This window comes from Plutella xylostella, chromosome 15 (genome assembly GCF_932276165.1).
Source record: "Plutella xylostella chromosome 15, ilPluXylo3.1, whole genome shotgun sequence".
NCBI classification, from domain to species: Eukaryota; Metazoa; Arthropoda; class Insecta; order Lepidoptera; family Plutellidae; genus Plutella; species Plutella xylostella.
Window position 1 is genome coordinate 3296671 of NC_063995.1, and position 26871 is coordinate 3323541.

Here is a 26871-nt window from a genome sequence, read left to right on the forward strand (position 1 = left end):
TTTAGATATATATCAACAAACAGAAATTGATAAACTAATAGAGAAATACAAACCAGTCTTTGCTAAAGATAAATATGACATCGGTACTGTACAAAATTATGAAGCTCATATAGATTTGATGGTAGATAAATATTGTTACAAACGTCCGTACAGATGCACAGCTGATGATAGAAAAGAAATCGAACATCAAATATCAAAACTACTAGAGAAGGATTTGATTGAGGAATCATACAGCCCATTTGCTGCTCCAGTTACCCTTGCATATAAGAAAGAAGACGATAAGAAAACAAGGCTATGCATAGATTTCAGAGAATTAAACAAAATCGTTGTCCCTCAATCACAGCCATTTCCATTGATTGAGGATTTAATGGTGAAGACTGTAAACTGTAATTTTTTCTCCACGTTTGATATAAATTCAGCATTCTGGTCAATTCCATTGAAGATTCAAGATAGATATAAAACTGCATTTGTCACACAAGAAGGCCATTTCCAATGGACTTGCCTCCCTTTTGGTTTAAAAACGTCTCCAGCCATTTTTCAAAGAATATTGTCGAACATAATAAGAAAATACAAACTCTCAGATTTTGCAGTTAATTTCATTGACGATATATTAATATATTCAAAAACTTTTGAGGAACACATATTACATATATCAAGACTACTTGATGCCATATTAGAGGAAGGATTCAGACTGAAATTTTCAAAATGCAATTTTGCCAGTAGTTATGCAAAATACCTGGGGCACATAATAGAACATAATTCGGTTAGACCTCTGAAAGATAATTTAACAGCTGTCAAAAACTTTCCAGTACCAGAAACAAGAAAAAATATACGCCAGTTTCTTGGGAAAGTAAATTTTTACCATAAATTTGTACCACATAGTGCCATTATCCTGAATCCATTACACAATTTGCTACGGAAAGATGTAAAATTCATATGGTCAACAGAATGCCAGAAATCATTTGATAAAATAAAAGAATTGTTATGTTCGAAACCAATACTAAAAATATTTGATCATGAACAACCTATCAAGATTTATACAGACGCTAGTATTAAAGGCATAGGAGCTGTCTTAAAACAAGAAGATGAAAACGGGGATAACAAACCTGTAGCATATTTCTCGAAAAAATTGACAGAAACTCAAAAGAAAAAAAAGGCAATATATTTAGAATGTCTGGCAATAAAGGAAGCGGTAAAATATTGGCAGCACTGGCTTATGGGAAAAGAATTTGTAGTATATTCAGATCATAAACCTTTGGAAAATCTGAACATCAAGGCTAGAACTGATGAAGAACTGGGTGATATGACCTATTATTTATCGCAATATAATTTCAAAATAATATATAACCCAGGACAATCAAATCAGGAAGCGGATTGCTTAAGCAGAAATCCAGTCCTGAGTTCGTGTGATAATAATGAAGATTTTTTAAAAGTTGTTAATCTCATTACCTTGGAAGATATAAAAAAAGATCAACATAATAACCCTGACCTACAAAATGAAAAATCGAATCTTGTAATTAAGGAGGATGAAATTTACTACAAATGTAATAAAAAAAGAAATAAAATAATACTGTCAGAGGCATTTAGCAAAGAACTAATAAGAAATGTTCACCATAATTACTGTCATATCGGAAGAAGCCAGATGATAAATAAAATAATACCTTTCTACACAGCAACAAATATAATAGCCAATATTAAGAAAATTTGTGATGAATGTGACATTTGTATAAAGAACAAATCCAGAAGACGATCAAAATTTGGTTTGATGTCACATTTAGGTCCGGCTACACGCCCATTTCAGATTATATCAATTGATACCATTGGAGGTTTTGGGGGATCGCGGTCTACTAAGAAATACTTACATCTTCTGGTAGATCATTTTACAAGATATGCTTACATATTGACGTCGAAAAATCAAAACTCGAGTGATTTTATTAAGCTTATAAAAAATGTTACACAAAGTTATGATATTGATATAGTACCTACTGACAGACCAATATCCTGGCATAAATTCGAAAGAATTCAAAGACTTTTTGAAAAATAATAATATAACATTAGTATTCACGGCTGTAGACGCACCATTTTCAAATGGGCTTAATGAAAGATTAAATCAAACTTTAGTAAACAAGATAAGATGCAAAATAAACGAAACTGATAAGAAAACTGCCTGGACAACTGTTGCACAACAATGTGTAGCAAAATATAACGAAACAGAACATACAGTCACAAAGTTTACTCCAAAATACCTTTTGGAAGGAGAGAACGTAGATATTGTGCCACTTGAATTAAAACCAAGATATACAAAAGAAGATTTGAACAGAGATAGAAAATAAGCACTTCAAAATACAATAAAATCACACGACTACAATAAGAAGGTATACGATTCAGGAAGAAAAGAGTATAAATTCGAAGTCGGAGACAGAGTATATGTCGAAAATGGTAACAGATTGAATAGGAAGAAACTAGATGAATTGAGGATTGGACCATACAAAATCGTAAAGAAGATTTCTAGTTCTATCTATGAAGTTGATGCCGGACATAGGAAGGCAGAATCGAATCTCTATCATATTACCAAGCTATCTCCAGCAGTGTCCTGCGGCTAATCGAACAATCGAATTCAATTGTTCTCTCTGTGGGAGGGAGATGTAAAGAAAACCACTACCTTATTGATATTGCTTTTCTTAATTCTTATTCTAATTCTCTTGTGACTGGCACTCATGTCAGTTGTCAATGTGTTTAAGAAAATTTAAGAGGTTATGTTTTTGATTTTGTAAATAAAGTCTAAAGAGCTTATTTCCTGTAAAATAATATCAATACCTTAAATAGAGGCTTTAAATGTTGTTTTTTTGTCTTACAGGTAAGTTATTAATAATAATAATAATAACCATTTATTTCAGGCAATATTACAACCCATATAAAGTCAAAGTAATTACAAATATAGAATAGTTAAAATACACAATTATATATAATAATAAAATGCTAAAATATTGCTAAAATATTAAAATATTAAAATGCTGTAAAGGGGCACATAGTCAAACACATTGTAAAAAATATCATTATTCTACTTCTTATTGGCAGACTGGTGCAGGCACGACCAATGTATCATAAACCTATTTCCATAGATATCCTGGTTTATAGCAGCAATGAGCTCGTTACTGGAGCTGCGCACTCTGTCCCAGCACCCCGCGGCGCGCTGCCGCATCACGGCGAAGAAGTCGGGCACCCTGGCGTCGGCGAACATGGCCTTCGCACTGCAGTACCGCGGAAGCCTCAACAGGATTCGCAACGCATCGTTATACTGCACTCTAAGGATGCTATATGCTCTTCTTGTGTAGTTAGTCCACAGTTGGCATGTATAAAAACTTTGACAATACGCCTTGAAGAGCACAATCTTGACATCCCTAGAGCACTTACTAAACCTACGCGCGAGCATGTTGCACCGAACTGCCAGGGCGCGCCGCTCGCGTTCCATGTCCGCGTCGTCACTGAGACTCTCCGTTAGGATGTGCCCCAGGTACTTGAACTGCTTGACAACCCGAATTGCTGAGCCGTACATATAAACCGGGGGTACCCTCTCCGGACCTCCCCTAAACCGGAACACCATCATTTCGCATTTCTTTACATTGTACATCATGCCGTTCCTATGTGCAAAGTTCTCACAGATGTACAACAGCTTTCGTAATCCGCCAATCGAGGGACTGAGCAGCACCATGTCATCTGCATAACTCAGGTTGTTAAAACACACGTTACCTACGTGGCATCCGATGCCGGTGCTCCTCAGCTCCTCGATCAGGTCGTTCACATAAATGTTGAAGAGGTCCGGAGAGGTCAGCCCTCCCTGACGAACGCCACACTCTAGTCTATATTCACTAGAATGTGCGTCGCCCCATCTAACCGTGTTGGTTTGATTCTCGTACCAGTATCTCAATGACCAACAATCTCTTATTAATGTGTTTAGTAGTGATTAGTGGAATTACATTGCATTGTAAACTTATGTTTTGTTAATAAAATATGATTATATTTTTGTCTTACAGAAAAACGCAATTACGTCTTTATTTATTAAAAACCGAATATTATTATATGTTTTTTCGTTTTTTATATGTTTTGGATCCTTCACATAATATAAATAAAATTTTGCAGCACTTTTACACGACCGCACTATAAGTAATAGCTGAAATACCGGCATATTTTTCAGTTTGTTTTTTGTTTTATCTAAATGACGTAATGCGTAGAGCCACATGCGAATCGCAGAGAGGTCTGCCATGGACACAGGAACAGCAATTAGAGGACATCGACTTTGCAGACGATCTTTGTCTGCTATCGACTAAACGCCAACACCTGCAGTCCAAAATTGACGACCTCGCCAGAGAAGCAGAAAAGGATGGACTACGCATAAACTGCTCCAAAACTAAAGAGATGCGTCTGCGTGCATGTAAACGGGGAGGCCGTGGAGAGAGTGAACAAATTCACGTACCTCGGCAGCGTCGTGGACCCACACGGCGGAACCGAGGCCGACATCGACGCCCGCATCAACAAGGCCCGGTCAGCCTTTGCGCAGCTCAAGCCCGTCTGGGACTCCTCCGTCATCGCTCACCGCACTAAAGTTCGGATTTTCGAGTCAAACGTCAAGTCAGTACTCTTATATGGTTGCGAAACGTGGTTCGTAAGAGATGACCTAACAAGAAGGCTACAAGTGTTTGTCAACAAATGCCTTAGACAGATACTAAAGGTATTCTGGCCGCGAACCATCTCGAATACGGAGTTATGGAGACTGACCAACCAGAGGAGAATTGACTCGGAAATCCGGCTTAAGAAGTGGAGCTGGATTGGCCATACGCTGCGGAGATCCGAAGACCATCCACCCAAAATCGCCCTGACAAAGTGGGCTGCATCTGGCAAGCGAAAGAGGGGACGGCCAAAAACCACGTGGCGTCGCACTGTCGTGCAGGAGGCAGCCGCCCTCGGCATGAGCTGGCACGAAGTCGAAGGCGTGGCACAGGACCGGTCAAAGTGGAAATCTACACTTCGAGCCCTATGTCCCTGATTAGGGATCCCAGGACCTGATGATGATGATGAAATGAACTAAATCGCCATATTAAGAAGGCATGTCTGACACGAACATTATTTATGGCCCCCTTAAATTAGACAATATTTCCTAAATTTTGAGCTAAAATTAGTTTACTATGTTTGAGTTTTTTTTGGTTTATGCAAAATAGGGCTAGTAAAAAGGTTCTGACGAGAAAGGTTTCTATGGCTTTTATAAAGAAGACAAAATTTCCTTATGTTCTACTTTTTATTCAAGTCTCTAGGTCTCATTGGTTCAAAGATACAGGTTCTGAAATACCTGATATTTTTTTCGAAAAAAGTGTTAGTAATAATGTATACTATTTGCGACTTACTAAAATTAACGGACAAAAATTGACCTTTGCTGAACATTTCAAAACCTAGTATGAGCCATTGACCATTTTAAAACACAGTAAGTCATTTTCACTTACTATGTTTTAAAATGGTTTTCGTGGCATTTTTTATATCGCAGGGTGGAGTTACTAGGTTTTTAGAATTTTAATTTTCGTTTCTGAGCGGTTTTTTGATATTCTGACAGTGCAGTTTTGTGCGCAACCGCCTAAAATAATGTATAAATCAAAGACCCGATTTTTTTTAAGTTGGCGCTTACTGTGTTTTGAAATGGCACAGCCGAAGACCCAAAATATGAACACATAATAGACATGGCCAGAGTGTAACCGCCGTCCTACAAAAAGTCGATCGTACGTGTGCGAGCACCCTAAAGGCGCCGACACATTAGCGGACGCGGCTTTCAGCCGCGGCTGATAGTGTGCACGGTCTTTTGGGACAGTTCGTTCCAGATCGCTCTCGGACATCTCGTCTGAAAGCTGAACGACAAAGCCCCGTCCGCTAATGTGTCGGTGCCTTTAAGTCAAACACCACAGAACAAAAAAATTATGTCTTGGACTCACGGAGTGCACGGACTCTGGAGTTTGTTTTTTTTTTACAATTTAAACTTGAACTTGAGCGTGTTTAGACAAGATTTCGTATTTCCAAGATCAATTTTACATTGAAAATACCTAACTTGTTTACGTGAGAAATTGGATTTATATGATATTGAATATAAGTTTATCGTTCTACGATTAACATGGCCAGACCTAAAGCCGAGAAAGATGACAAGAAAGTTAATACCAAAAAGCGTAAGTCTAAAAAGGATCAAAATTCTGAACCGAACCAAAATACCACACCAAAACCAAAAAAAACTAGAAAAACATGTGTAGAAAAAATTGCAATGTCCAAACAACTGTCTGAGAAATTAGCTTCGAAATCTAGAACTCGGAGTAACTCCAAAAGCACTCAACCAAGGGTTTGTCCTAATGGCAAACCAATGCCGTCATTAGCTGAGTTGGAAAGAATGTTTGATGATTCCGATGGTGATGAGGAGACACCTTCCACGTCGACTGCACCCCAGGATAGATGCAAAACTCCAGAAGTTCCAATTTGTATTAGCGAGGAAAAACTCACTTCACCCACCACATTAAAAGTATTATCGGAAAAAGTAATGGAAATCATTTCAAAGAATATCTTGCCAGATGATGCACCTCCTCCACCTGTTGTGCCACCAAAAAAACGAAAGAAACCAGACCAGCCATACATAGTTGGGTGTAAAGATCGTCATCAAATAGCTAACTGGCGTTCCAGTGTTGCTATAGGTACATCTTTTGAAAAGTTCGGCATTGAGGAGCCAAAATCAAACACAGATTCAGAAGATGATTGTCCTGTGAAGCGCTCTAAAAGATCAGCTAATGGTCAATCAATATCAAAGTCAATTTTCAACCCAAAAAGTGAAGAAATAGCAGCAATGTGGAAAAAATATGAGAATGTTGACTTGCAAAGTGATAACAGTGGTGATAGTAATAAAACAGTAACATATTGTAATTCACCATCTCCCAATACGAAATTAAGATCATTTTCTCCACTTCCAAGTACCTCCAAAGATAATGACACATTTATACAAAATGACATGAGGTATCATGAAAGCTTGATGGAAGATAATTCTGTGACAAATGTCCCAGAAAATGATGTAGAAGTTATTGATGTACCATGTGAAACCATCATAGTAGATGATGAAATACCAAACACAAATAGTAATGAGCAAGGGCCCAAATCAGATATCATAGAAATCAAACATTCTCCACCTCCACCTTCCCCTGATGTCTTTGAAGATGACATGTACAGCTCAATCATAATTGATGTTGACCAAACATATAATGATACTGATTGTGAAATAATAGATGTTGATGATGTCATAGCTGAAAATAAATCAATAATTGAAAAGTACAAAAAGTCTAATGATGATGTAGTCACCTTAGTTGAGCCAAATACCACCAAAATTGAAAAAGTTGACACAAGTGAATCCAAGGATTGTACAGTCACAAATACAAAGAGAAATTCTATTGAGGGCATAGTAACTGATTTCTTTAGGAATCAAAAACCAAAAGGGGTTGGAAACAGTTGTTCAGCAATAAATTCAAAACCTATTGAAACAATAGACTTGTCCAACTCAGCTGACCAAAACCTGTTTAAAGGAGTGATTAATACTGTAGTGGCATTAGCTCAGTCTATTGGAAATGCATTCTTGCAAAGACAAAATGGAAATGTTATTGATACAATAGAATTAGATGATAGCACTAGACTTGATGATTCAGTTTCTGTTGTGCCCACTTCAATATCTGACAATAGCCTAAGTGTACAAAACATGCCTCCTGATAATTCTGTGATATTAGTTAATAGTGTCTTGGATGACAATGTCCATACAAATAATATAACACCGCAAAAGAGGGGTAGACCAAAAAAAACAAGAGCTGTAGCTGCCTCTTCAGCCCCACCTCAACCCGCAAGTCCAAATACACCTGTAAGAAATATAGGAGACTGCCCAATATGTATGGAGAATCTCTCCAACAGAACTGTTGCATCAACAATCTGTGGCCACATATTCTGTATGCCTTGTATACAGGCGGCAACAAAGACCGGTGGGAAAAAATGCCCAACCTGTAGGAAAGCTTTAAGAGGTGCTGGATTTCACCAACTATTTTTATAATCAATATTTTGTGTTACCAATAAGTGGTTTTATGATGATGCTGATTTTAATAGTATTTAATTGAATTGATAATTCCGTAATTTGTTTCCATTGTAATAATTTATATTTAATATCAAAAAATTTCATGCCACATCCATTTTTCTAATGTTTCTAGGATGTTGTTAAAGGTTTTAATTTTTTTAATGTCAACTAAAGTGTTATTTTAAAACATGCAGGTACTTTTTTGTAGGTACAAAATTGACAACCTATAGGTAAAATTTCTGTGAAAATAAATGTCTGTTGTTTTTCAATATCAAGTGTTGATGTCATTTGCTATTGTAGGTATATGTATAATTGTATGTTCTTTATCAGTATCACAATCATAATGATGTGAAACACTTAACATTACAAAAGTATAAAGATAAAGATGCTATAAATTTGTAATATGTAGGTAACTATTAGATAATTATTTTCCAAACAACTTTACTGTCATTAGTTGAATTTCAAAAATTTTTTTTTCCTGGTTTTATTGTTTAACTACTCACATCCCACTGATGATCCATGTTTACACCTATAATTGTTTCAAATTTCCCAGGATGTGAGTGGTTAAACAGTAAAACCAGGGTTAAAATATGTCCTAAAAGTGGTTCTACAGAGCTTGGTAGAACACCTCATAATAACTTACGCTATGGCTATCCAGTGCACTTTTAGAACATGTGTCTTGTTTGTTATTCATTATTAATTTTACCAATGTCATGAAGGTACCTGATAAACGGTTAATTCTTATGTTTTAATTATAAAATCTGTGATTTAAAAAGTACATTTTAATATTTTGAATTAATAATGCGGGTTAATGAATAAATACTATTTGATTAATTGATTACTTTATTTTATAATACATCCCATCTTTAGAAATAACATATTTTTAAACTTATTTTCACAACAGGTCTGACCTGAAGAGATTCCATAGGGTTCTTCCCAAAAGTATATTTGAATCCGAATTAGGTACTATTTCCAGTTTGCAAGTGTTCAATTGAATCAGATAGTTGCTCAAGACTATGCACCAACTGAGCCATTTTATCACGAGCAGCTGAATTGTCAAAACTATCTTCTGTTGGCTTTTCCACATCAGCACAAAGCTTGAAGTGCAATCTAGCAAGGCGCTCCTGCTGGTCTCTGATGTTGATCATTTGCTCCATGCTGCAGCCGGAACCAAAAGCACTCAGTTTTCCTGTATGGAAGTCATCTAGTAGCTCCAGTAATGATTTCTCCATATGTTTTACATCAGGGGCATCTTTAGGAATATTCTTTGGTTTGGTGTTGTTGTTAGACCGCATGACCTCTCTGTGTAATCGTCTTTCGTTAATATATGAGACTTTGGAGGACTCATGTAAACTATTGGTGCCAGTATTGGTGAATAGTTTTTCGGGATTTTTTGATGTGCAGCTAGCAGCTCCACTCGACATTTTGACGCTGGTCACCGGCGAGGCCGCGGGCTGAGCAACTCTGTGCTCTTCGTCTTCACCTTCATGCTGCATTAGTTGCTGGGTTTCGTTAGCTTCTTCCGCATCCAAACTCATCAGATCAGAATTTTTCAGTTTTACCACAATCAACCAAAACCCTCAATTCATTATTTAAAATTTAATACCTACAGTAAATCTTCTAATGATTTAAATCAATGCTGAATGGTAAGTGGTAACTGAAAAATATTTATTTTATTTACAATTTAATTTTATAACAAAACAAAGACAGCGTAACATATGACCATCATATGACTTCATAAGCTGTCATTGTCATTTTGGCTTTTGGTTTTGACAACCAATGACGTTTTCTTTCGTCATTGTTGACAACTAGTTTAGTTGGTGTTGTTTTCAATCACAGAACCAAAAATTAAAATTTCTCACTAGGCCGTTATTATTCTGAGCTCCTTTCACTAGTCAAGTGTTTCGTTCTCGTTAAGCTGCGTACAGACCGGCCAAACAAACGGGTTTCGTTGACCTTCGTTGCTGCAATCTGCCCTGTATTATGTATGATTAATATCCACCGTTGGGCGTTTATTTATTTTTTATTTATTTCAACTGGAACACCAGCAGCTTATATAACTAACATTTTTAAAACAGATATTAAAATTAAAATTTCGTTATAGAAGCCAATTAAAGGTGTACACAACATTCGTAAATTATCTAAGACTACTTAAAATAAAAAATTATATAAAAAATTATATAAAAGTACTTATTATGTTCCTCGGATAACCGTTGGCGTTCGTTGGGCCGGTCTGTACGCAGCTTTAGAGAAGTACCTACCTATGTCCCTTGGGTGTTTCAAAGCTGCGGACAGACCGGGCCAACGAACGCCAACGGTTATCCGAGGAACATAATAAGTGCTTACTGAGGAGAAGCTCTTACTATTCTACTCACTCACTCACATGAGGTGAAAAAGATAAACGATGATGCAGTGAGTCATCACATGATAATAGGCCTGTTTTTCCTTTTTTTAACTAGAATAAAGATAGTTTATTAATTTATTATTCTAGATACCTACATAGGCAGCAAAGGTTGCTATGGTATTTTATAGGGAGTAAAATAAAAGCCATAACGGAATAAATAAGCAACTATATTTCAGTGATAAACTTAATACAAATGCAGCTGAATAAACAATATTTTGTCATCATTGTTAGACTTAAGCAGCAACTCCCTTAGCATTTTCTTGTTGTTCAAACTTGGGATATTTCTGTTCAATGTCATTCCATGACACCTTACTGTTTGAAAGATCTCTCACAACAGCTGGAACATCAGCCAGTGGCAGCCGGACTTGGCTCAAGCTGTTTCTTTCCCTCAGGGTAACAGAATGAGGTTCTTTGATTGTATCAAAATCAACAGTTATAGCATATGGGACACCTAGTTCATCCGTTCTTGCGTATCTGCGCCCAATGGAGCCTGAGGAATCATCCACTTTATGAGAAACATCTACCATGGTCAGCTCTTGCGACAGTTCTTTCACAAATGGCTGGAACTCATTGTTACCACTCAGAGGTAAGACTGCACATTTCATTGGTGCAACTGTGGGAGGTAAGGCAAAATAGGTCCTTTGTTCATCACCTTCTCTCATCTTGAAGTTATGTTCCAGTATGCAATAGAGGATTCTGCCAACACCAAAGGAAGGCTCTATTACACTTGGAATTATTTCTTCCACATGGACTGTTTTTTGGGTCTTCTTCACACTAACAAGATCTGGAGTCAATTTAAACTCACCGTTAGGAGTCACCAGTGCATATTCTCCAGAATCATTCAGTTTCTGCTGAAGCTCCTCTAGGGCCACATTATCCATATTGGCTAAGGCATCATTTATGGCCTTGGCATCTTTCTTGAATGCCTTACCAATAGCAGCTTTGTTAGCCACAGCTTCAACCACTTCTATTTGCTTTGGAGCTGGTAGTTTCTTTTCTGCAGCTAGTCTCACACTTGTAGCCTTGCTGTGTTGAGTCAAGTCATAGGCTGATCTATCAGCACAGCCAACACATTCTATCCACCCATAGCTCGACAAGCACTCAGCATCCCAACAGTCACATGCATAATGAGCCATTTCATTTCCCATATGTTGTCTGAACCTCAACTTCTTGGGGTCAATGCCTACTGCCAACAAATATAAATGGATTCTAGCCATAAAGTAACCCAGTGTTTCATTATTGACAATTCCTTTAGAAACTGCCTCTCCAATAGTTACTATTTCAGCAGGCCTTCCCTGTTCTTGGTTATCTGCAGAGTACAACAGCATGGGTGTATCTTTGACTGATTCAAACTTTGGGTGGTCTTTTGAATCACAGAAGTGCTCAATCTCACACATGGTAAATTCTCTAACTCTCAATAAGCCAGAACGAGGTGAAATCTCATTTCTGAATGAGTTTCCAATTTGGGCTGCTGCAAATGGCAGGCGGCCTTGGTTGAACTCCAGCAAGCGTTTAAAGTTGACAAATATTCCTTGGGCTGTTTCAGGTCTCAGAAAGCCTTTTACAAGTCCGGAAGGCCCAATCTGGGTGTTGAACATGAGATTGAATTCAATTGGAGGTGTAAGTTCATTGCCACTGACTGGAGACTTCATGTCAAACCTCTTCATTAGTGCTGACATTTCATCTGCAGTCATACCATCAAGTTTAACCAGAATATCTTCAATTTCTGCTTTTAACTCATTCTTGGTGTTCTTTTCACTTTTAATTTTTTCAAGATGAGCTTTGATCAGGTGATCTAGCCTGAAACATTCCCCAGTTTTAATGTCTTTAGTCATCAAATCTGCAAACCTCTCTACATGTCCAGATGCTTTGAGCACAGGTTCAGGTGTCAGTATGGAACAATCAACTTCCAACATCTGTTCTTGGAGAATGAAGTATTTTCTCCACAGTTGAATCATGTTGCTTTTTAATGCACATCCCATGGGCCCAAAGTCAAATTGGCCAGTTATGCCACCATAAATAGCAAAAGATTGATCATAGAAGAATCTTCTCTTTATAAGGTCTTCCATTTTGGAGCGGTCAAACAATTCTTCAGATGGAGCCAATGCGAGTTCTTTATCCTCTAAAACTTTTTTCCTGGTCTTCAACTCGGCAACAGCTTTTTTGATGTCTATTTCAGGAGCCTTTTCTTGTTTGAGTTTTCGAACTAAGTCTCCTTGTTCTTTGACGAGCGCACGCAAGGGTGCCAGGATTTCTTCAACTTTCGGATCAGCCATAATTACTTCTCGAAAGGGATTCGGTATTTTAATCTTTCGGTGAGTTTTCTTACTGCCCCACTGCTGAAGATCGTGAGAGAATCTTAGCTGGTTGTGGACGACGGGTAAGTGTTTTCTAAATGCACTACACTGATAAACTAGCGCGAATAACTTTTTCATTTATCAGAAACAGATGTTGTACATCTGTTGGCGAATAAATTAGCTTTTTCAGAATGATGAAATGAAAACTGTACGCAATGCAACGATCGCGTGGAAGCTAATGACATTGACAGTTGACAGTTTGACATATCATTCATGACATAAAGCACAGAGTACATTATTTATACACATAAAGGCTACGTTCAAGTTGACAATAATAACTACGGGGAAACGAAATAGATGTATTGACATTTTATTAGTTAAAACCATGAAAGTAATAATTACTACCAATGACGAAAGAAAGTTAAAACAGGACAATTTATAGTCATAAATTATTTCTACCAGTTGCGAGGATAATAAAATTTCATATTTTGTTTATAACATTCAAAGTGCCGACACACCGTCGGACGCGGCTTTTACCACTAACTGCCATGTTTGAAGAGCTCAGCGTAATATTTTCGTTTCGTATGTTCCCAGGATGAAATAAAACAACAAAATAAAAAAAAAATACTACGACCGCTAAGGCATCTTAAGGGGCCGACACACTGTATGATACATATCCATCGTTGGGATAACCGTTGGCGTTCGTTGGCCCGGTCTGTACGCAGCTTAAGACTATTCCTTAGGGCGAGGCCCCAATACGTTGCGTCGTCGCAGAGACGTCGCTGCCATACATTTTTGTGACGTTAGGAAGATCGTTTCTTTGGGGCGACGCAACGCAACGCACTAATAGGGCCTCACACTTATCTAGGCAGTATTAAATAAATGCATGATAAGAAATATTATATTTAGGTGATATAGTCTTAGTAGTTACGGACTAAACCCATAAGTATGTAATGGATTTTATGCACATTGGTGACGAAATTAATCAGAACTCATCACTGGCGCTGCGCGCTGATCACCTGAATAAACTGAAATAAGTTATCATCAAGAGTTTTCAGGCATGAATAAGACAAGTGGAGTAGTGATAAGCAATAATGTAATATAAACAGATTGTACACTTAAGTAGGGGAATACTATAATAACATTTCTTAGCACTTAAAGAAAATAAGGTGTTGTGTTTTGTGGTGGTACTTCACGCTCACTCTCAGGCACTGCTTGAAACAGCTTGGCATTTCTTTCATTTACTGTTTTGAATTCCATTATTGAGGCCACATTGCCACAGCGGTAGCAATAGTTTGGGGCTGACCATATTGTAACTAGGCGCTTGTCAAACATGTATTTGTAACCTGTAACAGTAAGTTAAACAAAGTAAGAATCATTTTTAGTAACAGTACAAATAGTGCGTCAAGAATTTATGTAAAATATTGAATTACCTTCATTCACAAGCTGATGAGCTCTGCAGATAAGGTTTAAATTGTTCAAGTTTATAAACATTTCAGTCACATAACTCCCAAATAGCCAACCAGCGCCTCTGGGACTCACTTTCCTGCAACAAGAAAATAAATTGAATATACCTTAAATATTAATGTATAGTAAATCTTTAGCTTATGCAAGATTTGGCAACAGTCATTACATGATCAATATAAAACAAAAATGAAAAATGAATTAGTACAGTAGGAATTATACAAGAGGCTGCCTTATCCCTAAAAGCAGTAATTGTATATTAATTAGAATTTAGAATTAGGCAAGTAAGTACTACTTGAATGACTTGACTTGAGTGTGAAGTTTTAGGTGTATTTTTTTCCTGACATAATAAAAGTATCATCTCAAAATTTATACTTACCACATTTTGACATCAGCTGGATCTGACCACAGCAAGTCACAGAAGGCTCCCTTGTGAGGTATTTGCTGGTTTCTGTCTATACAGCGGATCTGGTCCAACATTGATATCTCCGGTGACAGACCACCGTGCACACACAGCACTGTCTCATCTATCAACTGAAACATTATTTATGCAATTAATTTAATAAATGCATTTCAATTTATAATTTTAAAATAAATAGTACGAATATATTTAAATAAATGCAGCTGTAGAAAATATGTCTAGTGTTTTTACTTGTGATACTAAATTGTTATGATAAAACTTTATAATATCACGGTCAGTCCATACTTACAGCTGCAACTGTGAGTAAGTCAAACACTCGACAGCAATCCTTCCATGCATTTGCATTTCCATACTTGTTGAGGCACTCGTCATAGAATCCATACACTTTGGTGATCTGACAAGTTTCATGGTTCCCTCGGAGAAGTACAATCCTGAAATTTCAAGTAACAAAGTCAACCTTTTAGTAATTTTTTAAATAATTTAGAAATATCACCAGAACCAGCACTATTATGAAGTCCACCAAGATAGGAAAAATATTCTTTGTGACACATCACTTTTACATTCTCATGAAAGATAATGGTCTATTACCTGTCAGGATATCTCGCCTTCAGTGCCATAAGTAGAGTCAATGTTTCAAGACTGTAGTAGCCTCTATCAACATAATCCCCCATAAATATGTACTTTGTATGGGGCACCTCCCCGCCTATATGGAATAGTTCTTCTAAATCATAGAACTGTAAACAATTTCATGAACAAATTAAAGTAAGCATTTGTAGGTCTTTCTACAGTAACATTGTGAGAGAGAAGGGTGTAGTCGTGAAAATAATAGGTACTTAATTCCCACTTGCCTGGCCGTGTATGTCTCCACAAACCGTTACTGGTGTCTGTACGGGTTGTACATTGGGTTCTTCTAGTAACAAATCACATACAATATTGCACAATTCCCGTAAATCATCCTCAGGTAAGTATTTGCATTTTTTGGCTATACTGATCCATTTATCTACGTCGGTCATTTTGATGATATTTCACAAGTAAAGTAAAGTTTTCTTGATATTTCTCTTTGTGATTGCGGTTTCTGCCAGAGCGAGCGAGGGCAGCGAGGCTAGAAAAACAATTCTTCGATGTTTGACAGTTAGCTGACACTGACATGTGACATTTTATGTACACAGATTATTGAATGAAACACAAAAGGAGCAAACGAACGAACTAAACGGGAATTTACCTATTATTTGTCAAAAGTAAGTATCATTTCATTCATTCATTTCATGTCAACCAGCCAAACTAACAACTTCGATAAAATTTTGAAAACGAGGTATTTCAATAATATTATTAAATATATTACGTTTTATAACAGCAGGTGATATGTAAAAATCATTGTCGAAAATGCATGTGGTTTAAGTCAGTGATAACATTTGTCTTCTACTTGGTCACCGTGACCACTGACCACCATTGTACTTTTTTCTGGCCACATCTACATTGCACGGAAGCGCGTTTATTTACGCAGCATATGCAGATGGAACTATTTTATGCTCACCCTTTATTAATCAGGCTGCTTTGTGTTGTTTCAGGTTGGCGTGAATACAAGCAGCTGGGTCGTCAAAGAACACTTGGGCTGCATGTGGAAATTATTTTCAAAAGAATATACTTTCTTTGAATTTATTGCGAGGTGTTAATCATGGCAGCTACCCCGACCCTGGATCCTCAGCACCTCAATCGCATAACCAGATACATCCACACTGGGATGGAGCTACCTAAATACTTCCCTGGATGCTGGACAACACACAAGTACTTTGAAGCAGACAAACTGAAAGCAATTGATGAGGCCTTACAAGCTGACAAGGAAAATGTAGAAATTGTCAACCTTATTGTAAAGGTGGGTAAGAAAAATTTGCTAACATCAAAATTATACAAGTGTAGCACATTTTACTTATTTCAAAACAGTGGTATCTTATCATGCAAGTACCTACAAATGCAGTTAATATTAGCTAGTTTGAGGAAAGGCTAGCTACTAGCTACTCCTTGTTCTCAGTGTTTTTATTTCCGTTCCAGGCCTACAAGGATGGCTGGTACACTCGCTATGAGACTATAGCATTTGCTCTCACTAAATGCCTGATGCTTGGAGGAGAGCTGGTGAAGGAGGCTGGGTACAAGGCAGCGGCGGAGGTGTGCACCACTCCGGAACAACTCATGCTCTTCAACAAGTTTACTAGGCTTTTAAAAACAGGTTTGTTCGTTTCTGTTCTTTATTCAAATAAGATACAGTTGCAGAGCTTATAGCAACAGTATAATATGTTTTTACAGCCTGTATTGCAATGTCTGGATAAAGTTTATCAGATGTTTGTATGATTTTTACCATACAGATATAAAAAAACTGATACAGCTTATACTTTTATCCAGAAATCATGAAACAGGCTTTTATAATACTATGTAAATGTATTATAAAAGCCTGTTGCAGTGCAATAACACTGCAATATAATTTTATAGAATGCAGTATAAAAACTGGATTGACTGGACTGTAGACCTACCAAAGGTTTACACTAATATTATAATTGTAATCTTTCCTACATTTAATTGTTTCTTTGTATTGAACTATCTTTGATACTACTTAAGTTATTTCATAAAATCTTTTATCATTATAATGTAAACTACTCTAAACCTATGAATGCTACTACTTTTATACTGGATTCCCATGAGAACCTCCTTTAATGATGATAAGAACCTTGCAATGTAAAGCTAGTTTGAAATAAATAAAATATTACTTTCACACTCAGGCAATGGCCAAGGATGGTGTAAGAGTGTGAGGAACTGGTACTGCACTAAGGACCCCATGGAGCTGGCTCAGGAGGTGACGCGGGTGCGCGCGCGCCACGGCCGCTCGCACAAGACCCTCATCAGGAAGTCCCATCTCAAAGTCGAGGAGAATGATAATGGTATGGATGAAAACAGATTATTACATAATACACTTGGTTTAAGTATCATCATAGTCAATCAACACCCATAAACCTCACTCAATATAATAAAAAATAATATACCTAAGCAGGAACTGTTCCATTTTGATGTTGGTGCGGTGACAAAGTAATCTGAAGAAATATGGCACCAACTTCAAAAAAGAATAGTACCTGCTTAGGTATATTTGTACTGTCACATACAAGTAGAATTTGTGTAAACCTTAAATTATTTCTTACATTTTAGTGGTTTTTTGAAGTCTGTTTTTTTAATTATTATTTTATTTTATAGTTTTTAGTTTATTTGCAATAATTTTCAATCAAAAGTAAGGTGGAAATGATACCAAAAAGTCCTACTAATCAATACGAATCATTCAAGCCTAAACACAAAGTAGTTGCTATATACCGTTGAGGAGTTCCCCTGACTGCCTTCCGTTTCCATCATCAGATCAGCTCAAGGTCACCATCATATGTTTTTGTTATAAGAACTATATTTAAGTTCTTAATTTCATTAGAATCGGTTAATATGTGCCCAAAATGGAAATTCATAGTATTCATACCCTGATTTTACCCCTTTACCCACCCTTGGGGTTGAGATAAAATTCTGAAAAAAATGGGACCACCTGGGAGCTCAACCCAATACAACAAAAAAAGAATTTTCAAAATCGGTTCATAAACGGCGGAGTAAACGGTGAACATACATAAAAAAAAATCCCGACGAATTGAGAACCTCCTCCTTTTTTTGAAGTCGGTTAAAAAGGGTAATTACTATACCTCATTCGGGGAAACGACGTAGCAAAGCGCCCTCTTTGTCCCACATTTCCATACAAAAGACAAAGACGACAAATGAGTTAGCCACGCCCATTTGGCCACGTGATTACCTAAAATTGTAAAGCCGTGTCTACACTTCTGAATTAAAGTATGGAGTAGGAAATAAAATTGTGTATGTTCATAATAATATTTAATATTAATCTCTTTCTGACGACTCATCACTCCTATCATTTACATTTATAATAAATGATTCATTAAAATTTTCAAAGCTGTGGTCCATTTTTGACGAGGGTGAGAGCGAGAGGATACACGGGAGACGTCCGAACGGTACAGAGAGCAACGACAGACAAATTATGACCTACAGTGTGAACGCGTCTTAGCGTCTTATCTATGACCAATCGTATGCTTTCGTATATTCTTAGTACTACGTCTTTTCCCCGAATGAGGTATAGTAAGATGGTAAGACATTCCAGTTTTGGGTGAAGCTGGAAAACATAACAGTAAATCTATCACTGTCAAAAAAACAACACATAATTTTCTAGCATTCCAACTTATAATTGGACTGAACTAAATTAACCCATCCATGAAATCCGACCACATCTCACATTGCCAATGGTTTTTCTTCACCCGTTAGCAACATAATTTATTTGTAATTAAAATTTCAGCTCGCCACGCGGTGGTGAAATACGCGTTGTTCGGGCTGAAGCGGGCTAAACAGCTGATGGCCAATAAGGAGGGTACTCAGGCAGTGTTCGAGTACATCCAGCGCGTGGAGGACATGCGCCACTGCGAGGACCCGGCCGCCGCCGCCGCCATCGCCGCCGAGAACCAGTTCACGCTCGACCACGTGCCTGGACATCTGCTCACCTCGCAGGAAGTAAGGGTCAAGGGTGGAATGATTCTTTCATGGTTATGTAAATAGGTGGAACCAAATACAACTCTATGATAGTTTTTTCACAATACCTAGTTGTGATGAATAACATAAGTATGAAATAGCTATAAAATAGCTATTTTAGGATATGTGATTGAGTAACTGGAAGAAAACAAAAGATAAATAGGATTTATGCCATATACATGTCGCAGGCATCTGGTTTAATCTCCTGTTTGATTGAACCGCTAGCCCGTTCATTGGATGACTCTATTCAGTTGAATGACTAAAGAACAACTCGTCAAGTGGTTGACTGTAACGTCCAACGTCTTGACTGAACGTTATTCAGCGAAGTCGTTAAATGGGATATAGTATAGCAACTTTGTAATTTCTGTTTAGGATGAACATGACCAGACAAGAGTCAACAAAAAGACTATGTTACAAAGCTCTCATCTCACAAATTAACTAAACAATAACAATAAACGTACCTTGATATTGTTGTTCATAATTATCCAGTATCGGCAGATTTTTTTCTTTGAAACTATCCGCCGGCGGTGTAATAATAGGTAAATCCATGTTGTCACACTATTTTAACATAATAACGCACTTTAAACCTAATTTATTTGCAAAAAATAACAATACAAGTGCTTTTTGTGTCAGCTGTTCGCTGTTAGACGCCATATTTGTTTTATTCACCACCTGACTGATTTTAAGTCCGCTAACTAGCTGGACGTTTCGTGACGCTTGTACATTCAACGTTCGGCCTAGTCATACAACTGAATAGCGTCATCCAATGAACGGGCTAGCGGTTCAATCAAACAGGAGATTAAACCAGATGCCTGCGACATACATAATAGTATTTAAATCCATGTTGTCCAAATTTAGTCCATGGTTGAAAAACTTGGTTGGCACATATTAGTTAGGAAACTTTTGTATTCAAATTGTTCATCGAATACAAATTTGGAAAGAATACTCCCACTTTGTCATCTCCCTGTACCAATTTAATAACCTATAATTATACATAGATGAGTTCCCTCAAAAATGAATGAGTCAACTCTTCAAGAACGTAAATACCTATTTTACCCCCTAAAACCAACTTATACCTACTACCCGTCAGGTATGGAACGCAGTGCTCCCCCAACTGAGCTTGGGCGAGCTGCTGGGGAACATCCAGCGCATCCACAACATGGGGTTCCTGGCGGCCGACTCCGCCACCACGGCCGTGCTGCTGTCGCTGCTCAACAACAATGACGTCGTCAACAAGTCTAAGGTCACCCCGCTCGAGGTCTACATCACCATCGCTAACTACAAGAAGAAGTGCCGGTATGTGTTTATTGGATATTTTAGTTGGCAAACTATGAGTCAGATATTTTATGTATCTATTATGTACGTGGTCACTGTAGAGCGATAGCGATAGCATAGTGACTTTAATTTTACATCTCCATCATCTGTTTAGATCCCACAAGAGGAATATTAATAAGTTTATAAGATACTTGGGCCAAGGCTATAAAAATATATTTAATAAGATTTTTGATTCTATCATTATTTCTGATATTATCAAGCTGCCAATTATTTCATAGCCAAATTTAATTAAATTTTTACTTACATTTGATTTTGTTTCCAAACAGCCCAATGAAACACGAGAAGGCTAAAGTGTCGCTGGAGAAGGAGCAGCGGCGGCGCTCGCGGCAGGTGTTCGACAGCAGCACGGGGCTGTGGCAGTGGACCGCCACGCGCCGCCACGCCAAGGAGGCCAAGTACTGGGGTGAGTGAGTGAGAAGGAGGCCAAGTATTTACTGGGGTGAGTGAGTGAGACGCTGCACACACATGCAACCTCTTTGAATGTTCCAGTAAATAAGTATGGAGTGTGGAAAATATGTATTGCAAAGAATCCCGTCCAATCGGTATCCCCAAAACAAGGCTTATTTTCACTTATTGCTTAGGAATGGTCAGTTCCATTCTTCTTTCTCAATTTTTCGACACAGCACCGGACGAGCATTGATAAACGTTTTTATGTCTAAACACAACCGAACACACACAAAAAAGATATGCTATAATCTCTGCCTATCCCTCTGGGAGGCAGGCGTGAGCGTGTATGTATGTTTGTATATGTAAGAAAGATATGCCTCCCTATCATTTCATCACCTACGACCAATCACACTAACACAGCTATATCGTCCAGGTATCGACCAGCCGCCGAACCAGGCCGTGCTGATGGCGCTGAGCAAGCTGATCGACCAGACCTGGCTGCTGACGCCGCCCACCGGCGCGCGCTACCTCATCACGCTCGACATGAGACACCACATGTTTAAAGGTAAATATTACCCATAACTCAATTGAAGAACTCAGTTCAGTGTTCTGCTATCTTATACAGTGCAGTTCAGTGCTCTACTGTTACCGAGTGTATTATTGTAGTTCACGAATAATGCGGTGATACAAACAGTGACACAATGATCTCATGGACACAGAAGTGAGACAGATAAAGTGGCTATTTTCGTACACGCCGAGGTAGACATTACTATGTATTCGCAAGAAACCGGCCAAAAGGTTAGGGAGATAATAAAATAGAACATAACTTTTGCCCAGTTGTTCTCTTTCATCAACCGATCTATACAATACCATCATAAACTTCTCATTTCCAGGTCGGCACTTCTGCAAGAGCTTCACAGTGCCCAACGCCAAGAAGGGCAAGAAGGCGGTGAACGGCGCGGCGGTGGCGGCGGCGGCGGCGGCGGCGGGCGGCGACGCGGACGCGCCCGAGAAGAAGAGCAAGAAGCATCTGCTGGCCGAGTGCTTTTACAACAAGCACGTCACGCCTGGACATGCTGGTAAGTTTTTTCAAACACTAAAAAATATTTTAAAAAGTTCTAGACTATTCTAAATTGGTAGTAGCTGAAGAAGTAGGCCGTAGGCGGTATGTCGCTCGCTTTAGCAGTAGGATTCGTCGGACTCACACTCCAGGCGCGATGAGAGCGAGCGAGACAGGTAGTCGTCACAACAATACTTATCTATCTCTTCTTAACCTGACGGTCACACGTACACCAGAGTCACTGCGAGTACTGCGACCGCGGTGAAAGGATGGGCAGGTCACTTTAGTTGTTAGTCGCAGACTGTCCGAGATGTGCCGGCCGTATATAAGGAATGTTGCTCGCTCATAATACTTACAACAACTAAAGGGGCACCTGTCATGCACCTTTCTTAATTCAAGACATTGTTGTTTTCAGCAATCATTGTGGCGCTGCAGCTGCTGAAGCGCGAGAAGCAGGCGACGCTGGCCGTGTTCACGGACGACGGGCTGCAGACTGTGGCGCTCGAGAAGAACTTCACCACCATCGAGGAGGCAGAGTTCGTGCTGCGAGTGAGTATACACGCAGATATAGATACAGATGAGAAACTTATTGTCTAGGCTAAAGTTCCGGCTATATTTCCGCAGCTTTATTGGTCCTGGGTCCCGTGCTTGTAAACAGGTATCACAAGCAGCTGCGGTAGTACCGCTTTAGTAGAAGCAGCAAGATGTGTCTGGACGCGCATCAAGCAACTAGGAATTCTGGTCATACTGTGACATTTTTAAACTGGTGTTTTTGGGGAGGCCTATGTATGTACAGCATCGGCCCGCAAAGCTGACGATAGTATAGTCGCTAAAAAAACTTTTACAAAAGGAACGAAATATAAGTTTTTCCTCCCCCTATCCCCAGAAAGCGAACCTGGGCAAGGTGCAGCTAGACGCGCCGATGCGGTGGGCGATGACGCGCAAGGAGAAGTACGACGTGTTCATCAACATGATCGACCGGCCCACGCGCTACATGGAGCTGGACGTGGCGGCGCGAGGCGGCCGCGGGCCCGGCGGCCGATTCGGGCCACCCCCTACGACCGATGATATCCAGGACAGGTGCCCGGTGAGAGCGCTGGAGAGATACCGCGCGCACGCCAAGATGCCTAATGCTAAGTGAGTTTCATTTGTTTTTGTAGCAAATGGTATTGTTAGTTAGATATTAGCAGGTCCGGCGGCCGGTACGGGCCTCCGCCGGCGACTGAGGAGGTGCAGGATAGGTGCCCGGTGCGGGCCTTGGAGAGATACCGCGCGCACGCCAAGATGCCTAATGCTAAGTGAGTGGCTTCATTTGTTTTTGTGGTAAATTGTCCTGTGTCTAATCAGTGGGTTCGGCGGCCGGTTCGGCCCTCCGCCGGCGACTGAGGAGGTGCAGGACAGGTGCCCGGTGCGCGCGCTGGAGAGATACGATGAGATAAGATGCCCAATGCTAAGTGAGTGGATATGGCTTACTATGTTTGTATGGGGATGTGACAAGTAGACATTAGTGGGCCCGGCTGCCGGTACGGACCACCCCCGCCGGTACGGATGGATGGGGTGCAGGGTAGATGCCTTATGGTAAATGAGTGGATTTTGTTGTTATATAAGTCACATAGTTACGCTGCATAATAATCATTCAACCGGGAGGAAAGTGAGAGTAGCGGCTTTTCCGCTATTCTCAATCTCCTACCATTTGGCTGAATTATCAGACAATTAACACACCCATCCTAAAACGCTCTTCCTTTACGTTCACATTCGTTGTTTCACAGACTGGTGGTGATGTCGCTGGCGTCGCACCGCGTGGGCTCGACGGACGGCTCGCACCGCGGCGTGCTGGACGTGGTCGGCATCGACGAGCACGTGCCCAAGGTCCTCGACGCCTTCGTCAAGGGACAGTTCCAGTAATAGCCACGGCGAGTCTAGATAGGCGGTGGAGTGCGTGACGCGTGTGTGAAGTTAGCTGCGGACGAATGCTGCGCTCTCATTGGCTAACTGTTTGCAGATGTGCCACGAGTGAAATGTTGATGGTTTACGCAAAGTGCGTCAACTTCCACACATCTTCTGTCATTTGTTTCATCATAGTGGCCACTAGAGGCACTGTATTCGTAAGAATAGTTAAACTATTTCGTTGACGTAAATTATCATAACTTCACTCGAGGTAGTTAATATATTTTAGCATCTAACTTCACATGCGTTGATCGGTTGAGTGTCTTGAATGGATGCCTTATAAAGTTGTTGACATCAGTTAAGAGATGATGATTGTGATCGATATTCTAGGGAACGTAAACGTAAACGAGTGATGTGATGACTTAAATATTTAAACTATCCATCACTGGGTAGTTGTTTTGACCTTATTGATGTACTTGTTTGTCATTATTGTTATTTTATTTGTTCGGTCGTAATGTCTTGTTGTTGTACTAAAGCCCGAGCTAGGTCTCGGCCATCTTCCAGTTGTATCTGTGTGTATTGTAATTATAAGCTCGTAGTAGAGAGCTTAGTTCCAGGCAGTATTACTATACTGTAGTGCGAAGTTTTCTCACTTTCACAGCAATATCTTGAACTGTTTTTGTTTCTAATAGTATTAAACTATAAATCTTTCGGAAAACCTTTTTTACCTCAGTACTGGAGCAGACTTCATTTAATTTGAATGACTAACTAACGTGTTCCATACCCAGTTGTGAGTTTTGATAAAGTATTTTCATAAAATTCTGAATTTTGATGAGGCAGATACTGTCTGAGGGAACATGCTATAATGTATTGTATACCATACTATAACTTATTATTAGAATAGTGAAGGGATGTGATCGCCTCATGTAGCGTTGTCGGCGCGTGTCTTACATTAGATTGTTCAGTAGTAAACTTGTTCCGATCTCCGTTATTGTTTTGTTTATTATTAATTTTGCACAAGTTTTTAAGTAATGTTAACTTTTGAAGATATTCTGATAACGTAGGACAATAAAAAATATAATTTCTAACGCTTGTCTAACTAAGCAAATAACTAATAATCTCGTGGGATAACCATTTGCCAAACTGGTTTAAAAGTCTACATAATTATTTAAGTACATAACATTGCATTTGGTATAGTTTGACGCTACGTGTAGTTCATAATGTTGCTTAGCGTTTGCATGTTATTTAAACGAAATTAATGTAGGACTAGTTGTTAAGTTTACTATTTCAATACTTTTAGCTTGAAAGAATTATCAAAGCAGGGTCTTTTTGTCTTTTCTCAAAATTGGCTTTTGATGATAATATTTATGTATCGTATTCTGTAAGCGATCTAAATGGGGACGAAAAGAAATATCTTGGTTTTATTTATTATGTGTATTAATAAAATAAAGCATTTCAACGTTGTATATTTCCCCCCATTTATGTTTTCATGTCAGTACTTTGAAAATGAAATCTGTAAGCATGTGTACATAACTTATATATTTGTATGTGACTATAGTATGACTATAATACCTCGTGTGACTAAATAAGACAATGAATTTACGTGTATTTGCCAAAGTATATTGCATTTGTGTTAACTAATAACAAAGTACTGACTGCAAATGGGAAGCAGATCCTGATCTGAATTTACTTAGTAAGTAATGGAAACGAAGCATGCTTCTAGATCCTGTCATTGCAGACACATCGATTTACTCAAAATTGTTCCACTGGGAACCTTGCAGCACAGAGTCTATATTAGCATGTTTGAGTATTTCATTCAGCTTAGCGATAGTTGGAGCCGCAGCGAGATCGGTCAACAGTAAACATTGAACTGTAGTTGTCGGTATTTCTAAATCTGTGATCACTTGGTACTCTCTCGGGTTTAAGTAAATTGTAAAACAATGTGAAAGTGTTCATGATTCAAGCTAAATGCTTTCTCGAAATTGCGTTTTGCAATAGTTACGATGTTGTTAATTTAATATTTCGTTTACGATTATATGGTCTGTTAGTATTGCCGAATCGGAAGATTTTATACTCCTGTTATTTAATCATGCTTTTCTGCGGTTGGACTAAGTTTTGAGCAGTTTATTTAAATATTTTGTTTGTAAAACTAACACAGTTGTTCATTAATTTCCAAATTGATTCAATCCTTTTTTAGACAACTGTGACTAGTCAGGTATCAAAAAAATAAATTCTGTGATGTAAAATGTGTTTTGGAAACTAATCTTGAAGATATTATTGGACGGGTTGTTTTCATTTGAAATCTCAAACGTATCATAAAGTTTTATAGGAAACTTAGCCAATGTTAGTGTTCTACTGTTCGTAAAACCTTGTATCAATAGCAATACGTAAAAGGTGTTTTGAAACCATACATTATAAATGTATTTTTTTACAGTTTGTGAAATTTATTGCGCTTTTTGGAAAACAAGTTTGCTTGTGCATTTTATGTCTGCCTATTTAAATCGTTCAGGAAATTAAAAATGTGAATTTAGAATCAAGACTACCTTTTTGTGTAGGCTGATACTGTTTTTAGGTGCATAAAGTAAATCCGTCCCGCTAAAGAAACTGAATTATGTTATGATGACTTCCTCCCGATATCTGTTAGTGTTAAGTTCGTCATTATAACCGTTTATTCATCACCAGCATATCAAAGCACCGTATGAAGTATCGTAATAAGTAATAAATGTACTTGCATGTTTGTTTCACGTTTAATAAACTCTTTTAGTATAAAAGTGATTTTTATTTCGCACATTATATCTTTCTAACTTTATTTAATTTAGTCTTCCAAACTTGTTACGGATGTGAATTTTTGGAACTACCAACTAACACACTTAACTTTTT

At 38.5% G+C, this 26871-nt stretch overlaps 6 protein-coding genes across 7 annotated transcripts; 2 read left to right on the plus strand and 4 right to left on the minus strand.

The window, feature by feature from the left end:
- Positions 1–3061: 3061 nt before the first annotated feature.
- Positions 3062–3712, minus strand: LOC125489563. Its single transcript, XM_048625669.1, has one exon. It carries the CDS (start codon positions 3710–3712, stop codon positions 3062–3064), a length of 651 nt encoding a protein of 216 aa, XP_048481626.1.
- A 2306-nt stretch (positions 3713–6018) lies between these two features.
- On the plus strand, positions 6019–8959 carry LOC105398555 (E3 ubiquitin-protein ligase BRE1-like). Its single transcript, XM_011570675.3, has one exon. The coding sequence runs from the start codon at positions 6152–6154 to the stop codon at positions 8102–8104; it is 1953 nt and encodes a 650-aa protein (XP_011568977.2). The 5' UTR covers positions 6019–6151; the 3' UTR covers positions 8105–8959.
- LOC105398556 lies at positions 8951–9849 on the minus strand. Its single transcript, XM_011570676.3, has one exon. It carries the CDS (start codon positions 9661–9663, stop codon positions 9085–9087), a length of 579 nt encoding a protein of 192 aa, XP_011568978.3. The 5' UTR covers positions 9664–9849; the 3' UTR covers positions 8951–9084.
- An 831-nt stretch (positions 9850–10680) lies between these two features.
- On the minus strand, positions 10681–13075 carry LOC105398557 (glycine--tRNA ligase). Its single transcript, XM_011570677.3, has one exon. The coding sequence runs from the start codon at positions 12962–12964 to the stop codon at positions 10763–10765; it is 2202 nt and encodes a 733-aa protein (XP_011568979.1). The 5' UTR covers positions 12965–13075; the 3' UTR covers positions 10681–10762.
- Positions 13076–13952: 877 nt separating this feature from the next.
- LOC105398558 (serine/threonine-protein phosphatase 6 catalytic subunit) lies at positions 13953–15771 on the minus strand. The gene is given in 6 exon segments (NM_001309072.1): positions 13953–14172; positions 14260–14372; positions 14670–14824; positions 15001–15142; positions 15300–15445; positions 15560–15771. Coding segments are annotated over 6 exon segments (912 nt in total). The 5' UTR covers positions 15725–15771; the 3' UTR covers positions 13953–13981.
- A 165-nt stretch (positions 15772–15936) lies between these two features.
- LOC105398559 (RNA-binding protein RO60) lies at positions 15937–26762 on the plus strand. 2 transcript variants are annotated; one of them, XM_048625909.1, is made up of 13 exons: positions 15937–16023; positions 16280–16584; positions 16761–16935; positions 17483–17641; positions 19093–19304; positions 20413–20618; positions 20924–21060; positions 21478–21609; positions 21938–22123; positions 22520–22653; positions 22991–23184; positions 23346–23402; positions 23874–26762. In XM_048625909.1, exons 2-13 carry the CDS (start codon positions 16387–16389, stop codon positions 24007–24009), a joined length of 1926 nt encoding a protein of 641 aa, XP_048481866.1. In that variant the 5' UTR covers positions 15937–16023; positions 16280–16386; the 3' UTR covers positions 24010–26762. The 2 variants fall into 2 exon arrangements, with proteins under 2 accessions (XP_048481866.1, XP_011568981.3); XM_011570679.3 differs by lacking the exon at positions 23346–23402 and having other exon boundaries at positions 22991–23241.
- The last annotated feature ends 109 nt before the right edge of the window (positions 26763–26871 follow it).

What these genes read in the sequence shown, in the direction of transcription:
- LOC125489563 (XM_048625669.1), bottom strand. Translation starts at nt 3,712, where the DNA reads ATGGTGCTGCTCAGTCCCTCGATTGGCGGATTACGAAAGCTGTTGTAC.
- LOC105398555 (XM_011570675.3), top strand. Translation starts at nt 6,152, where the DNA reads ATGGCCAGACCTAAAGCCGAGAAAGATGACAAGAAAGTTAATACCAAA.
- LOC105398556 (XM_011570676.3), bottom strand. Translation starts at nt 9,663, where the DNA reads ATGAGTTTGGATGCGGAAGAAGCTAACGAAACCCAGCAACTAATGCAG.
- LOC105398557 (XM_011570677.3), bottom strand. Translation starts at nt 12,964, where the DNA reads ATGAAAAAGTTATTCGCGCTAGTTTATCAGTGTAGTGCATTTAGAAAA.
- LOC105398559 (XM_011570679.3), top strand. Translation starts at nt 16,387, where the DNA reads ATGGCAGCTACCCCGACCCTGGATCCTCAGCACCTCAATCGCATAACC. An exon ending in CGTCACGCCTGGACATGCTG is followed by an intron (nt 22,124 to 22,519) that starts GTAAGTTTTTTC and finishes TGTTGTTTTCAG; the next exon opens with CAATCATTGTGGCGCTGCAG. An exon ending in AGGCAGAGTTCGTGCTGCGA is followed by an intron (nt 22,654 to 22,990) that starts GTGAGTATACAC and finishes CCCTATCCCCAG; the next exon opens with AAAGCGAACCTGGGCAAGGT.